The sequence below is a fragment of the Metarhizium robertsii genome (genome assembly GCF_000187425.2).
Source record: "Metarhizium robertsii ARSEF 23 chromosome Unknown MAA_Scf_1, whole genome shotgun sequence".
NCBI lineage: Eukaryota > Fungi > Ascomycota > Sordariomycetes > Hypocreales > Clavicipitaceae > Metarhizium > Metarhizium robertsii.
The window spans coordinates 6765036-6780961 of NW_011942149.1; the positions used below are offsets into that span (position 1 = coordinate 6765036).

At 55.6% G+C, this 15926-nt stretch overlaps 6 protein-coding genes across 6 annotated transcripts; 2 read left to right on the forward strand and 4 right to left on the reverse strand.

The window, feature by feature from the left end:
• Nucleotides 1–396: 396 nt before the first annotated feature.
• Nucleotides 397–1314, reverse strand: MAA_08621 (f420-dependent NADP reductase; the record flags this gene model as incomplete). Its single annotated transcript, XM_007826619.1, has 1 exon — nt 397–1314. The coding sequence occupies one exon, from the start codon at nt 1312–1314 to the stop codon at nt 397–399; it is 918 nt and encodes a 305-aa protein (XP_007824810.1).
• Nucleotides 1315–2169: 855 nt separating this feature from the next.
• MAA_08620 (nmrA-like family protein) lies at nt 2170–3301 on the forward strand (the record flags this gene model as incomplete). Its single annotated transcript, XM_007826618.1, has 3 exons — nt 2170–2274; nt 2329–2980; nt 3033–3301. 3 exons carry the CDS (start codon nt 2170–2172, stop codon nt 3299–3301), a joined length of 1026 nt encoding a protein of 341 aa, XP_007824809.1.
• A 246-nt stretch (nt 3302–3547) lies between these two features.
• On the reverse strand, nt 3548–5038 carry MAA_08619 (choline transport protein; the record flags this gene model as incomplete). Its single annotated transcript, XM_007826617.2, has 1 exon — nt 3548–5038. One exon carries the CDS (start codon nt 5036–5038, stop codon nt 3548–3550), a length of 1491 nt encoding a protein of 496 aa, XP_007824808.2.
• A 1159-nt stretch (nt 5039–6197) lies between these two features.
• Nucleotides 6198–7186, forward strand: MAA_08618 (Phytanoyl-CoA dioxygenase PhyH; the record flags this gene model as incomplete). The annotated part of the gene is made up of 2 exons (XM_007826616.1): nt 6198–6831; nt 6897–7186. The coding sequence occupies 2 exons, from the start codon at nt 6198–6200 to the stop codon at nt 7184–7186; spliced, it is 924 nt and encodes a 307-aa protein (XP_007824807.1).
• Nucleotides 7187–7562: 376 nt separating this feature from the next.
• MAA_08617 (aromatic amino acid aminotransferase) lies at nt 7563–9059 on the reverse strand (the record flags this gene model as incomplete). Its single annotated transcript, XM_007826615.2, has 1 exon — nt 7563–9059. One exon carries the CDS (start codon nt 9057–9059, stop codon nt 7563–7565), a length of 1497 nt encoding a protein of 498 aa, XP_007824806.2.
• Nucleotides 9060–10302: 1243 nt separating this feature from the next.
• Nucleotides 10303–15217, reverse strand: MAA_08616 (WD40 repeat-like-containing domain protein; the record flags this gene model as incomplete). Its single annotated transcript, XM_007826614.1, has 2 exons — nt 10303–10488; nt 10550–15217. 2 exons carry the CDS (start codon nt 15215–15217, stop codon nt 10303–10305), a joined length of 4854 nt encoding a protein of 1617 aa, XP_007824805.1.
• Between the last annotated feature and the right edge of the window lie 709 nt (nt 15218–15926).

The window sequence follows — 15926 nt, forward strand, 5'->3', positions numbered from 1 at the left end:
ATACGTCGTTTGTGTAAATCCCACGTAATGGATTCGCTGCTTGCCCGTTGTTGGTCTCATTCTGTTCCCAAGCCTGGTGTGGGCTGACCTGTCGAGTCTATTTTATATTACGTTCTAAGCAGGTCGTTTAAATTCCTGTATAGTTTTCCTTTTCTTTCCATTTCACTAGTTATACCTGGATGCACTATTTGCTATTCAAGCTAAATCTCATCATTTTGTTCATCGGACAATTGTTGTGGAATTATACGTTGTTTGGGCAAATGACGGGGATTAGTAGTTTTCATCACCGTATATTATAGTGTGAAAAAAAGGCCTGTAAACTCGATTGATAAATAGAAAATTTGCCATAATCGCTTTCGGTGATTTATCAACCTTGATACTATGCCTTTATTTACACTACAGTATCGAGTCCGGATGCTCGTCAACCTGGCAAAGTCCGTCTCGCAAACTTCGAAAGGTGACACCGGAGAAGTACTTTTCCCTATGAGCTTCAACCTTATCCGTGGGAATTGCGCATGCTTGGCTGATAGACAACAGGTAATAGTCAGCCAGGACTTCGGTATTCTCATCCTTCGCCGTCTTGATCATGCCTGCAACGCTATGCAACGATACGTGTTGTATCGGGATACCAGGTCGATACTTTTGCACGGCGAGCCTGGTAGCGTCATTCCAGCAGCTGCGCTCCCCCGACATGAAGGTATACGGCTCCCATGAACCGCGCGGTGCCTCAATGAGGGATGCCAGCCCTCTCACAACATCGCGCGCCCATGTGAAATCCACAGGCTCATTCCCCGTCCCCGGGATTACAATCTTGTTCCCGGCCCAGTTCATGGGATGGAACTCGCCAATGTCTTTAATGTGTCGATTCTTCGACGGCACAAAGTAGTCACTAAGCCAGCCGATACAAACCAATGTCCACTCGAGATCCGTCTGGCCCCGGAGCATCTCACGTATCGGCTCGTGAGGTGCATAGTAGAAGCCAGGCTCATCTGGATACGCCTCGATATCGGCTACAAACTCGGCGGGAATGAAGCGCTTGCACCGGGGGCTCTCTTGGCAGGCCAGGATGAGGTTTCTGTGGACATTGGTATAGGCTGACGAAATATCTGAAATTGTCGATATCAATACTTCGCAATCGGCCAGAGGAGCTCTCAGAGACGACGGGGAGTAATCTGTAATGGCCTGAGCGACACCTTGGCTCTCGAGTTGGGGTTTGTAGCTTCGGGTCAGGATGACGAGTACATGGCCGGCTTTGACAAACTCTTCGCAGATGTAGCGAGTCAGGTCGCCGTAGCCAGCAATTGCCACACGCATTGTTGGGAAGCACAGCAAAGTTGCGGCTGAAAGACAGCAATGAGACGTCGGGCAGAGGTGTGAGGTGTCCCCAAAACTACGTAGGCATTTTCTCGGCGTACAGCAAAGCGAAAAGGACCAGTCCCGCGAATACAGTCCGTCAGACTTGATCAGACAACAGCTTTTGAGTCTCGACTCTCCCGGGTGCGCCGAGCGCGAACCGCGCCTGCATCGAAGCGCGGCTGGTAGTCCGTTGAGTCTGTTGTGCATGAACTACTGTTTCTGGCCGTGGGCGGCTCGTACGGATCTGTAGCCGGCATATACAAGTGTAGTAACCCGTCTTTCACGATGCTGGAGACGCAGGAAGCATGGCATGGTTACTTGCAGCAAGCTGTATCCTGGATGCCTGGCCGCAGGTAGTCTCCATCACAAGCATTCTGCATTATGGACATTGCAGCTTACCATCCGCGTTCCACTATGCAATGCAATGCTTGCTCCTGCACAAGTGGGCTGCCCAAGAGACACCTGCCGAATTGTACAATAACCGCATAAAGTTGCGATTTGTAATTGTTGACCAGTATGGCGAGAGACTTGTCCCTGCAGCCAAGATTCCCCGTGGGCAACGGATCCAGTCACTGCATGTAGTCTCTTGCTTATCGCGCCCTTTGGCGGACACATGCAGAGGGATTAGACTATGCGGTATAGTATTTACTACTGGGTAACTACCTAGGTAGTTAATCCGAGAAATACTTGGCAACCGGGCCGGTGTATATCACGAAACTAGCTCAAGTGCCGCCACGATCTGGGCAACTTGCGCGATTCCAAAACCTTGCACCATTGCACCAGTATTCGCTACCCATCGTCCTCGTCTCTACAATGGTCGTCGTTGCCGTTGCCGGCGGCACAGGCGGCGTCGGGCGCACCGTGCTGGATGCTATTGCAAAATCGGGCCAACACCAAGCCATTGTGCTTTCAAGAACAGTAAGCCTCCCGGTGCCATCCTGTTCATGCATCAGGGAAACTTATACTCTTCAGACATCAGTTCCTACCGCAGTCGACGAACCGAAACGTTTTGCAGTAGATTACAACAGTGTAGAGCAGATGAAGAAGATTCTGCAAGAGAATAACGTTCAAGTCGTTGTGTCAGCCTTGCTTCTCGTTGATGAAGCCGTTGCCCAGTCGCAGATCAACCTGATCCGGGCCGCAGCTCAATCAGGAACCGTAACCAAATTTATTCCTAGCGAGTACTATATCGATTTCCATGCCCCAATCCCGTACGTTTCCCTCCAGTCAATTCTGTCAAGGCAGCGGTTCTCACTCTTTTCCACCAGCGGCGCTGACCTGTTTACCAATTTTCAACTCGAGGCCGAAGCTGAGCTCTCGCGACATGCGCAGTTGACGTGGACGCTTATCAGGGTCGGCATCTTCCTTGATCACTTGACGATGCCGCATAACCCCAAGACAACCTACATTACCCCATTCTGGGTATTTGTCGACATTGACCACGAGCAATGCGTCTTTCCGGGCGACGGGTCACAGCCTCTTGTGCTCACGCACTCGCAAGACCTCGCGGCATACATTGAGCGTCTGGTAGGTCTGCCGGCCGAGAATTGGCCGCGCGAATCTGTCGTCGCGTCAAACAAGCTTCTGGTAAAAGACCTCGAGTCGCTTGTGAACAAGGTCACAGGTATATAGCCAGTATCTGGAAAGGACATGTCCACGCTGCTGACATGTAACAGGGAAAAAATTCAAAGTCGCATACGACTCGGTGGAATGCATTCATAAGGGTCGCATCACACAACTGCCTTCTAACACGGCCGTGTTTCAGGATCCGGCCAAGGGGGAAATGTTTCGCGACGTCGAGCACCAAGTCATGCTTTCCATGTTGAGCAGAGCGCACGACTTGCCCGGCAAGAATCTCGCTGAGCTTTTTCCAGAGGTGGAAACGACGGATATTGAAGACTTTTTCAGGTCGGGCTGGACACTCAAGCAGAGCAGAGCACCGTAGTAATGTCACTGGCAGCAGGGGGTCTGCATAGATATGCCTGGTAGCCAAGGAGTTGAGCAGATTGCTTCAAATTGCTGCAAGTTAAAAACATGTATTTAATGGGGTAGTGCAGGAACCCAGCCAAGCAGTTGCCATGTTGGGAACTCTCATCACAATGCAGTTTGGGATGATTTGTTGGACAAAGCCGCCGGAACATGCAATCCGTGACTGAATACCAACTTATCGGGCGTGCTACAGCTCTTGTCTCTAAATCTCCATAACCCTATAATTCTTCCTGGCGTAGAGAATCCAAAGCGCAGCAATAAACGTGGCAATGACGACCAAAACGCCCGAAACATAATTCATCTGGCTCGGACGTACCTGTGCATTCGCGGGAAAGCAATAAAAGACGAAAGCCACCACCGTCCACGCCAGCATTATGAAATTAGCAACGAGACCCAACCTGGGATACCAAAACTGGCCGTGCCGAAAGTTGCGCCTGCCCTGCCACAAAACCAGTACAGTGGGAATACTATAGCTAATATACTGGAGCAGAATGCCAGTGGCGATGAGCGAGTTGAAGGCCAGCTCAGACGCAAGATACAAACAACCAAACAGGGCCGTGCCAACGGCAGAACCCACCAGCGACCAGATAGGCGTGTAAAAGGGCGCCGGGAAGATCTTGCTAAAGTGCCGGTGCAGCGGGAACCCAGACTCGCGGCTGATTGTCCACGCCAGGCGAGACTGCCACGTCTGGATGGACCAGACGGACGCCAAGACAAGAATCAGAACGGGGATCCAGAGGCCAATAGCGGCCGCCTTGCTCCCCGTGATGCGGTAGAATATACCAATACCCGAGTAGTCGCTTACATCCACAGGGCCCAGGTTCACAAGAACCGCCAAGACGACCAAGAGGCCGCTGGTGGATGCTATAAAGATGGTCCAGAGCAGGGCCTTGGGGATATTTGTCCCAGGGGAGGGAATCTCCTCAGCCAGGTGTGTAGCAACGTCGAGGCACGAGAAGCACCAGTTGGCTCCGTTCAGACCAATAATAAAGGCCACGCCATCCGGCCACCCAGAGGTATTCACAGTGGTGAAAAAGTCCTTGGCGCTCGTGCGCGCGTCGGCCATGGCGAACAGCGCCACGATGATGACGCCCACCGACACGACGTTGAACAGCAAAAACGCCTTGGACAGCTTGGGCAGCGCGTGCTCGAAGCAGGCGCCAAAGCAGGTGACTACGTTAATGGCCTGAAAGGCCGCGAACCCCATCCACCGGCGGTAGACGAAATCCGGCTGAAGAAGCGTCACGATGGAAAAGGCGTTTAGGGGAACGGACAGGTTGCCCGAGGAGCCGGTGGCCACGGCGGCGACCCAGCTAATCATGGCCGTGGTGTAGGACAGGCCGCGGCGGTATCTCTTGGGCGCTAGGGCGTTGACCCAGATGTACTGGCCGCCGGGGTGAGGCATCGCGGAGACGAGCTCGGCGAGGGTGGTGGCCGTGGCGAGGCCGACGGCTGCCATGGCGAGGAAACCCCAGAAGACTTGGGGCGAGCCGCCCATGGGCATGGCCGTGCTGAGGATGAGCGGGATGCCGACGGCCGTGTTGGTGACGCCGTAGCCGATGCCGATGGCGGAGAGGGTGGTGAATGGCTTTTGCGTCTGGATGGGGACGCTGTCCTCGGGGATCAAACGGGCGGCGTGTTCGTCGACTGGCTTGGCAGCATGTTGGGGTGGCATTGTGCCCAGTTTGGCCATGATGGGTGGTTGTGACGGTTCGCGCGTCATGCTGGGCATGCGAGGACAATGGCGGAATTGTCTCTGGTTGCTGGATCCATTGATGGGGAGGTTTGGGTCTTGGGTTTGATGCTGAGGGAGCGAGACATGTTCTGAGGACAATTTCTGGGGGAGTTTGTGCGACCGAACAATGACAGAGCGAGACGGAGTGAGACAGAGTGAGACAGACGTGCGTTGTATAACCGTTTGCAAATCCTATTCCGTGGTACATGCCAGTTTGACCGTGTAGACTTTTTAAAATCCGCCACTCAGCCTTGCCCTTCCCCGCACCGCCATGTATTGCAAACGTCGGATTGGGAAAGACATGATGGCTCTGACAGCTTCAGCGACGGGCTGGAACTTGTAGCAAGGGGATGGCAAATAGCAAGCCTGTTGGCCACGTTTCTGCCCCGTGCTGTATGAGATAACAATGCTTCACAGCTACGTTCCTCCAAGCTTTACGCATCTTTGTCCGGACATGTGAATCAACGACGTGCCGTCATTTGTGCAGCCACAAGGCCTTTGGGTGGATTACCTTTTCAACGTTGACCAAAGAAGGAACTCTACCTCTCCTCCCCCGCTAGCTAAGTTTACGTAATGTCAATGGGAGCTGAGAAATGATTCTCTCCGGGGACAGCAAGCTCCTGATGTGGCCCTTCTTCCCAGCTCCCCCGTCTCGACATAGACTGCACCCCCGAGTGTGGCGGCAGCTTCCTGACGCCGGACAGGGTTTGCCATGCAACTGTCGGAATCCGGGGGTCCAAGACATGGATCCGCGAACAAAGGGGTCAAAAAAGAAAAACCCCAGGGCCAGGAACCCGCACCCGCGCCTGATACAACCTCAGATGCAGCGAGCCCACCCGTGACGTGGCAGCAGGCGGCAGCAGCGGCAGGACTGGGACGCCTCGACAAGGGACCAAGAGTCTTTATGTCAGGGACTCGGGGTCGAGAACGGGTAGAAAAAGCACGGTAGAATGCATTCAACGTTGTGCTCTTGTATACGAAAAGGGGGCCACAGCGAGCTGCGATATCCCGCGTCACCACAACACGGCGCACTTGATTCGCACAGCACAGTGAACACAGCATATTCCAGAATCCAGACATCTGACCCCCTCGCGGCCTCCAGTCGTGATCCGCCACAATGGGCGCCTTTCCTCCCCCCATTGACCCGTCTTATATCCCCTCCGTCTCTCTGACAAGGCTCCCCGCGACGGCACCAACCGCCGACATCATCGCCACCCTGGAGCGCGACGGAGCCCTCATCTTGGTCGACCTCGTGTCTCCCCAAGATGTGGCGGCCATCAACGCCGAGATCGAGCCCTACATCCAAAAGGCCAGGGCGGAAAGCCACGAGGCGTACGACCTGATCCCCAAGCAGACCATCATGGTCCCCGGCGTCGTGGGCAAGTCGCCGACAATGGCGAGAATGGCCGAGCTCGACGTCATTGACACGCTGCGCACGCGGGTGCTGCAGAGAAAGTGCACCGCGACGTGGGAGGACCGCACCGAGGACTTCTCCATCGACCCTCTGCTCAACAGCAGCCTGACGTACCACATCAGCTACGGCGGTCCGCGGCAGAGGCTGCACCGGGACGACATGATTCACGGCATCTACCACCGTGGCGGCGAGTATCGCCTGTCCGACGAGACGATGCTCGGCTTCATGATTGCTGGGTCCAAGACGACAAGGGAGAACGGGGCGACCATGGCTATTCCCGGCTCGCATAAATGGGATCATGCGCGGGTGCCGCGGGTCGACGAGGTTTGCTTCGCGGGTGAGTCTCTGAGATGCCTTTTGTCCATGGTGCCAGATGTGCTAATGTTGATGGGATCGTGACAGAGATGGAGCCGGGCTCGGCGCTGGTCTTCCTGGGCACCGTGTATCATGGCGCTGGGCATAACTCGGTGCCGGACCAGGTGCGCAAGATATACGGCTTGTTTTTTATCCCGGGGACGCTGCGCCCCGAGGAGAATCAGTTTCTGGCCATTCCGAGGAGTAAAGTGCTGGGGATGAGTGACAAGATGCTCTCGCTTCTGGGGTATAAGAAGCCGGGTACCTGGTTGGGCATTGTGAATAACGGCGACCCGGCGGAAAACCTTGCCGAGGTTCTGGGCATGGCTAACTCGTGATGGCGACTAGAACGGTGGAGAGGTTGTTGCCGCATGATGTGCGATGCGTGGATGTTGTATTTACAATTTACAATATATAGTTTCCAATGACAACTTATCAACACGTGTTTCTCATGATGACGGCTGAACCGCAGGCTTTAAAGCGTTTATTATGTTGCAAATTGTTGTTATAGAACTCCTCTCCATTGCTCCCGTGTAATAAGGCGACCTCGGCAAGTCTAGCTAGATGTGGAGGAAGAGGTAAATTGTATCAACTACTAGCCTTGACACCACCACGGTATATGGAAGCATGCCGGAAACACGGCTACATCAAAGCTATCATCGTTCAACCACTCTAGAAATACTCTATCCATCATGTAAATTCCCCAAACCACCATCACCCCAGCCCAAACTCGTCCCTCACCGCCCGTCCAAACTGCGCAACCCCCCGCTCCAGATCCGCCGCCTCGGCCGTCGCCACAAACGTCATCCTGAAAAAGGCGCGATCCGCACCGCCCCCGACGCGGCACCAGCTGCCCCGCGCCACCAGAACCCCATTGGCCTCGGCGCGCGCGCAGATCCCGTCCTCGACGGCGCGGCACAGCTCCGCGTCGGCGTCGGCATCCCGGTCCTGGTCCCGCGCACCCGACTCCTGGTAGCGCGGGTGCCTCTCCAGCGCGGCGCCCACCCACAGAAACATGCCGTGCGTCGGCGCCGTCCACGCGCACACCTCGCGCGGGAGATGCCTCTCGCACGCGGCCACCATGACGTCGCGCCGCCGCCCGTACTCCCCCGACAGGTAGTCCAGCCAGCCGGCGAAGCCCTCCGGCCCCCAGCTCTCGACGAGCAGCTTGTACAGCATGGCCTGCGAGGGCCCCGCGGGCGACGAGGGCCCGACCTCGGCAAAGTTGCCAAACATGTCCACCACCTGCCTACTCGCCGTCAGCCACCCGCAGCGCAGGCCCGGCGCGAGTATCTTGGACGTGGATTCCACGCGGACCACGCGCCCGGCCGTGTCGAGCGACAGGTACGACGTCGGCAGCGACTCTCCCCCGCCGCCGCGCCCGAGCCGCAGGAAAAAGTACGGGTCGTCCTCGACAATCAGCAGGTCGTGCCGCTCGGCGACCTGGTAGACGGCCCTCTTGCGCGCCGCCGACTGCGTCACCCCCGTGGGGTTGTGCCCCGACGGAATGGTATACAGCACAAACGGCTTGCGGCCGCGCGACGCGGCATCCCACCCGCGCAGCGCGGCGTCCAGCGCCTCGGGCACCAGGCCGTCGGCGTCCATGGCGATGCCCACCGTCCGCAGGCCCTGCGCCCGCGACGCCATCAGCGTGCCCGGGTACGTAAACCTCTCGGCGAGCACGCAGTCGCCGCGGTTGCAAAACATGCGCAGCACCAGGTCCACGGCCGACGTCGACCCGCACGTCAGCGTCGTGTCCCAGTCCGCGTACGGCGGCCGGTGCACGCGGCCCGTCGTCTCGCGGAAGAAGGCCACCAGCTGGCTCCAGCCCGAGGGCTCGCCGTAGTTGAGCGCCGACGAGAGGTCAAACGCCGCCTCGCCCTTGGAGCACGTCATGTTGCCGGCGAGAGTGGGCTTCAGCCCCCGCGGCTGCCGGCTCGCCTCGGTGCCCGCCATGCTCACCGATTGCCACGGGTAGTACAGCGCCGTGGGCCTGCCCGTGCCCAGGGGGATCGTGGTCGACGCCTTGACCGTCTTGGACGAGTCCTTGAGCGGAGATACCCCCTGCGTGAGGCTCTCGTCGCTCCATCGGTGGTTCCATCGCTGCGCGAGTCTCTTGGGCGCCGCGCTGTTGTGTGTCGACGCCGGCTTCACGGTGCTCCAGACCTCTCCCTCGGGGGCGTCGTACACCTTGTCCCGCTCCAAGTGCATACTGGCGAATTTTGCGTGTTCCCCGTGTCATAAGAGTACTAACCGAGTAGAAAGAGTCAATGTCGTGAAGCAGGATTCATGTAGAAATTGCGCGGCGGCGTTTACATACGTACTTTTGTCAAACCGATGCACAACCCCCAAATACGCCAATCGTCTCAATTCCAGACGTGATGACGATTCTCTATCAACCACCCAACAGCAGTCGATGGTGGCAAAAAGATGGGACAAACCAGTGGGATCAAATGGTCGTAATGCTCGTCGTATAGTCACAGGGAGGCCGCCACTACGTATTTCAACCATGTAGTGGCACCACGTCCAGCAGCAAACGCAATCGAAAACAACACCAGACAGGCACCAGCTGGACCGCTCCGCCAAACACACCAGACTCATCAGAGGCAAATGCCGCTGCAAGACGGCATGCAGCTGGACTACTAAAACCAGTATTCCGCCAACAAGTGGATCGCCATTCAAGCCCAGTCATGCATATCAATGGATCCGCGGCAGCAGACACTGCAAGTCACCGGACCGTTGCCTTCATGCTACGCTGTGCCACTTGCAAGTTCCGTGTGTCGCCGTGCTTGCATGGAATCTCCTGCATGGCGGAAGCGGATGCCCAAACCAGAACACACAGCTAGCCACCGTCACCGACCCAGACAGACGACGTCTCCAAATGCAATGCTTGCTTGCATGCCTGGTCATTTGTCAAGGATGCCAGCACATGTTTTTTTTTCCCCCTCAAATCGAGGACATGCCGACCGACCATGGGGCCCAACACATTGTAGACTCCCGTCAGTCCCGTCGCAAATCCCAAGCACACGCGGGTAGCAAAATGAGTACTTGATATACAGCCCTAGCATTACTAGATAGCCCATCTGTAGCCACAGATGACATATACGAAAGGTCAATATACATCATTCCAGTCATCAAGTGTGGTCGCGTGAAACTGATGAAACCAAGCCAGTCACCCTCCCCAAATAAATCCCTTCCAAACAGAGAGCAACCTCAATGATTATGGAGAAAACAAGCAGAAAATAAAAGAAACACAAAGGCAACCCTTCACTTTTTCCCTCTTGGCATGAACCAAGCCAAAACAAAACCGCGGAGGGGAATAGATTCCGGGCCAAGACGTTGCCGCTCAAACACGCAACGCATTTCCTCCCTACTCCGCCATGTCCGAATCGGTACAAAAATGTGCAAAAATAGCATCACGTCTCCCTGACAAAGGTGCTTCTTGTAGCTTCTTCTAGCTTTGCGAACGATCCAACGTCTGCAAAATGTGTTCCGAGGATCCCACAATCCATTCCAGCCTTCTTCGCTCCAAAGCATAGCCTGTTTCGTACTTTTCCATCAGTGTGTTCAGTTTTCCAATGAACCAACAGATGGTGTCGTACGCCTGCTTCACCACTTCGCGTCCCAGTTCCCTCCAATCCTGTACCCAAATGTTAGAACATCACTTCGCTACAGACCACGTGTTCAGAGGGGCAACTTACGCGTTCCGCGGCTCTCCTGTCAATAGACCGCACAGCCATCTCAATCCAATCAATTCGCTGTTTGAGCAAGTTATTGACATCCAGGTCTTTCGAAATGGCGCCAATGGCAGCCAAGAGCAACACTGGTGGGAGATGCTCGAATCGGCTGGGTGACTGCAAACTGAGGCTGCGCTGGAAAACTTCCCTTTGGTGACCGCCTTTGATCCATTTCAGCAACGCTTCCTGCAGCTTTTCGTCCTGTATCAGCACTTCAACATCATGGACATCCCTGTCCGCCTCGGAGTCAACATTGCTGCCATGGTTGGCAAAGGGGCCGCCTACAGAGGCAACCTTGCTTGCGGAAGTCACGTCTGTCTGGGAAGTGGAATCTCGAGGGCTTCCCACATGTTGACCACTGCGCAAATAGTCAGGCCCGGCCATGTACTGTTGCTGCTGCTGCTGCTGCTGGTAGGTAGGAGGCTGATTTGTCTGATAGCCGGTGAAACTGGAATGCGGGTTGGGTCCCGTCATGAAGCCATTGTTGGGGTAGCCACCTTGAGGACCAAAGCCCCGGAATCCAGGGCCGCCATCTCGGGCCTGACTTTGGAGCCCGGAAGCCCCCGGCAGCTCATGGACGGGCTGCTGTTTCAACTTCAAAAACTCGGCTTGAAGCGAGGACTGGGACGCAGCCATTGTGGACACCATGTCTGTCAGGGTGGTGACATACGAGAGTAGCTGGTCGATCTTGTTGCTGTCGGCAGCATGTCGGGACTGCATCTGCTCAAACTTGTCGTTATACTGCTGATGAACTTCGGCCGCGGCTTGCTGAGCCGACTGGGTGGCCATGTTTCGGAACGTGGGAGTTAGGCGTTGGCTGAGCGTAGCAACAATCTCTTGCTGCACGGTCGAGTTGACAGCTGTACCAACACGGTCGGCAATGGCTGTCACAAAATCCACAGACCGGAGTGACCTGTTCAGAGCCTGAGGCAGGGCACTTTGAATCTCCTTCTGCACGGCCGACGCGACATTGGGTTGAAGGTTGTGCTGGAGCACGTCAGAAACGGCTATGGTGGCCTTTTCACCAATAGCAGGGACCAGCAGCTCAGTAAACTGGTGATGAATCAAGGACTCCAAGACCTTTTGCGTGTTTTCGTTCAGCACCTCGGACACCATGTCCAACAGCTTAAGTTGGTGTTGATTGAAATTCTCGTCCCGGAGCCGAGCACTTTCATCGATCTTAACATGGAGATTCTTGAGAGAGGACTTGAGAGTATCGGATACGGCGGCAGTTAAGCGTGTTTGCATGGTGTTCATGGTCGAGTCAAGGACTTCAAAAGTCACACCAGAAGCAACAGCAGCGGTGCTGTTCGATTTTGCGGCGGATTCGGCTCTGCCTGCTTGTGTCCCGCGAGGTGGGTTGGTAGCTCCATTAGCTTCTGCTTCCTTGGCGGCAGCATTGCCCTTCTTCTTTCGAGACTTGCGCTCCGGCTTTTCGGCCTGGCCTTCCTTAGAGGACTGGGCAGGAGTCTCGGCCTCTTTTGCCTCATGACTCGGTTTTGCGGGAGTGGCTGCATCAGATCCACGTTGAGCGGCATCGCTCTGTGCAGCTGACGTGGACTGCTGGCTCGGCGATTGCTTCGGTACGGCACGATGGGCAGTGTTCTTAGCCTGCTGGTTTCCGCCGTGACTTGGATCAACTGCCTGGGGTTTATTAAAGTCGGAGACGGTAACAAGACCCTCCTTCACCGCATCGAGCACAAGGGTATTGTCAGACCCTCCAAGATCACTCTTCTTGATCAGCACGCAGGCTACGCCCTTGGAATGCATGGCGTATAATTCGAATCGAAGACGGTCCTTGTCTTTGGGGTCCTGGCCCGCCATGTGTCCCATTCCTTGCTTCGTGATCGGGGTATAAAGAATGTCCAGGCTGCGCAGCACCCCTCGATTAGCGAATGAATACTCGCGGAAGCCACTAATGATAGCCGTACTACTCGGCTTTCGGATTGAGCAAGCTTCGTTGGGTTTCAGAGGTTGGAGGAGTTTCTCAATGTAGTCAACCTGGGACACGTTCTCAAGGCTATACTTAGGAGCCGAAAAGTGTGCAAAATAGACCGAATTACGGGTGGGATGGCCAATAACAATCATGCCACTGGCAGGGTGGTACATGACGCTACAGACGGCATCGGATTCCTTGCTGTGTGGGAGGTTGAACTCTTGAACGGCCTTACCGAGAGCCAGGTCCCAGACTTGAAGAGTGTGGTTCTGCTTCATACCAACCACCATGTAGCGAAGGGGGCCTCTCTGCTCATATGCTTTCTTCCTATCCAGCAACAAGACCGAGGTCGGCCACGCTTTCTCGCCTTCAGGGGTGGTTGCCAGAGTCATCAGAGGCTCCTTTACTTCCAATGATGATTCGGCAGGCAGAGGGTAACGGTAGTCAGAGTCTTCCTTGACTTTGGTGAGCGCACGAACATCCCAGAACTTGACTCGGCCTGATTTGTCAAGAGACACGACGACTGAATCGTCCTGGCTGAATGTGAAGTCCTTTCCAGCCTTGCCAGTGTTGATCTTGAGAGAGCACTGGGCGAGGAGAGCTTCGGTATCAACAACACGGTCGTGGCCGGCCTTGAAAAGCTTATGCTGAAGAATGTAAGCGGGCCAGATGAAGTTGATGGATTTGCCACGCCCGACGGCGAAAAATTCGGGGTGGGCAGTGGAAGCGCGGGCTCGAGTCTTCAAGAGGCCACCCGGGGCATCACCGTCATGCGAGGAGATGGGAGGAAGGGCGAACCCATACTGCTCCAAGTGCGGGTCCTCAATGTGATCCTTCTCCCCGTCCTTAATCTGCACCCAGTAGACAGCACCGCCGACGCCAGTACCAATGATGGCTTCCCGGTGAACGTTTCCGCTCTCGGGAGGGGTGACAGACATGGCAACATTGAAAATGCGGTCCTTTGTGTCCGTAAACACCTTGGAATCCTTGCCATCATCTTGGCGAATAACACGTAGACCGCCCTGTTTGGACATGCCATAGGTCATGTACGTCTGAGAAGCGGTGAAGAGGTTGCGGTCAATTTGGTCGAATTCCTTCTTGAGACGGGCAATGTCCATGATGGACTCGTCACGGAACTCGGGTCGAATCTCGTCTGTTTCTTCCTTGAGGCAAATAGAATTCCACGGCTCTTGGGGGAACTTGTAGACTCGAACCTGAGGTAGCTCCTTTTCCTCTTCCACCTCAATGGTCTCCTCCAGATCAGCACTCTCCCAGCTATCAGCTACGCCGCGCACATTCTCGCCTGTAGCATTGCCAGAGTCAGATGCATCGTTCATGTACGACATTTCAGTAGCGCGGTAGACCTCGTTCTTTTCAAGGCCATTTTTGATATTCTGAACAATCTGCTCTTCAACTGACTTGACGATCTCGGTGTGAGCAATCTTGCTTGGCCATTCCTGACCAGAGGCCTCCTTGGATCCCTCGTCCTCGACGAAGCCAGCAGGGACAAGGTCGTGCTCGGCTCTGTCGAGAGCCTCCTGGGCATCCTTGTCAGCCTGGTCAGCCAGGTCATTCACGGCCTCAGCAACAGTCTCCCTGCTCTTCTCTGCGGAGATTGAGCTCTCAAACTCGACCGGAAGGGCCTGCTTGGGCGACTGCGCGGTGGACTTGTGCACGTGGAGAGACGATTTGCGGTTGGTAGCGTGGCGACTCTGATCTGGAGGGCTTGCAAGAGGGCTGCGTTCACTTCCAGCGCGGGGTTGGGAACCAGCGGGCGAGGACTGTTCTTTTTTGAGGATTTGAAAAGGCGGTTGCGACAAGTGCGAAGCAGGCTGGGAGGTGTGTGACTGCGGCGACGACTGAGTGAGGCTCCCCATCAGCTGCTGGAACAGAGCAGACATGTCAGCAGGGTCAGCAGGAGGATCCTGTGATGCGAGCTGAAGCTGCTGGTAGGCATATGATGAATCGTTGGACACTTGATGGTAGGCTTCTCTCATAGAGTTGGGCGGCTGGTGCTGATGAAACTGCGGTTGAGCATGCTGGTGGTGAGCCTGTTGCTGGTAGGCATGAGGCTGCGGCTGCGGCTGCGGCTGTTGATGCTGGTACTGGTTGAAAAAGCGGTTCGAATCAGTGGTGATCTCGGGCGACTGAGACGCTGCACCTTTGGATCTTGAGGTTTCCGTCAACATGGGCTGGTCATTCTGACTGGGCTTGGGGCGGTTCAGCAAGGCGAGCAAATATGACCTGGTATCGTTCGATGGCGAGCCGTTTGCAAACGGGTTTGTAACGGCAGGCTGGGTCTGCTGTGTAGGCTCATGGCCCACCGGAGCAGGAGCAGGAGCAGGAGCAGGGGCAGGTTGTCGAGCCTCATCATCAGTGTCGTGGGCATCATGGGCGCCTCGCATCAGGGCGGCGAGCAGGCCTGTCGGATCAGCCCCAGCAGGCGCCGGCTGGAGGATACGAGTGGGAGGCGACGAGTACTCGGGCTGCGAGTAGGAAGGTTCGCGAGACTGGTGCTGATGTTGCTGTTGCTGCTGATGATGCGACTGTTGCGCATGCTGATGCTGATGTTGGGCGTTGGAGCTGCCCGACCCACTGCTAAACTTGAGAAGGTTCAACAAACTCGCCGTTCGGTCCGTGTTGGAGGGCATTCCGCCGCTATTGACGGGAGGTGTCGGGGCCGGAGGGAGATCCATCGAGTGCTGGATATTGTCTGCGGTCGGAGGGAGGGAGGAGGCAAGGGTGTAGAAATACTCAAGGCCGCAAATGCTTGTGCCACGGCAGGGTCGAGGGAAAACCCAAAAGACGTGGCGCAATTGAGAGCCACGGCCGGCTGCAAGTTTCCGTGTCGGTTCGGACGGAAACAGAATGAGCAAAGATGCGAAAAGACAAGAACGAAAATGATGAAATACAGAGCGTCTCTCGGCCTTGCAACTCAGAACTCAGAATGCTTTCGTCAAAAGGATAAAGGACGGGCAAAAAAAAAGAGAGGTCTGGGTCAAAAGGGCGGGAGGCTGCGAGGAATTGGGTTCGGCCAGAAAATGGAGAGCAAGGAAAAGCTCGACTAAAGCCGAAGTCGCCTTAATAAGCAAATGAGTGGCTGTGAAGCGCCCGTGGAGCTGACCAGACTCGGCCTGGACATTGAAGCCCAAAACGTCCGGTGCAGCGGTGCAGCGCTGATGCCCAGCCACCTCACTGTGCTTTGGCGCAACTTGTCGACCAGTCAAAGCCCGTGCATCAATGGACGAAGATTGAACAAATCGCGAAAACAGCCAGTACTCGCAACATTGAAAGCGGTGACCAGCCTCTTTGCGAGCCGTCCTTAGTACCCCGTACGTACTCCGTACTCCGTATCGACTTTGCCATTCTACCGTCGACATCAACCGTGCCACGTTTCGACCCTGA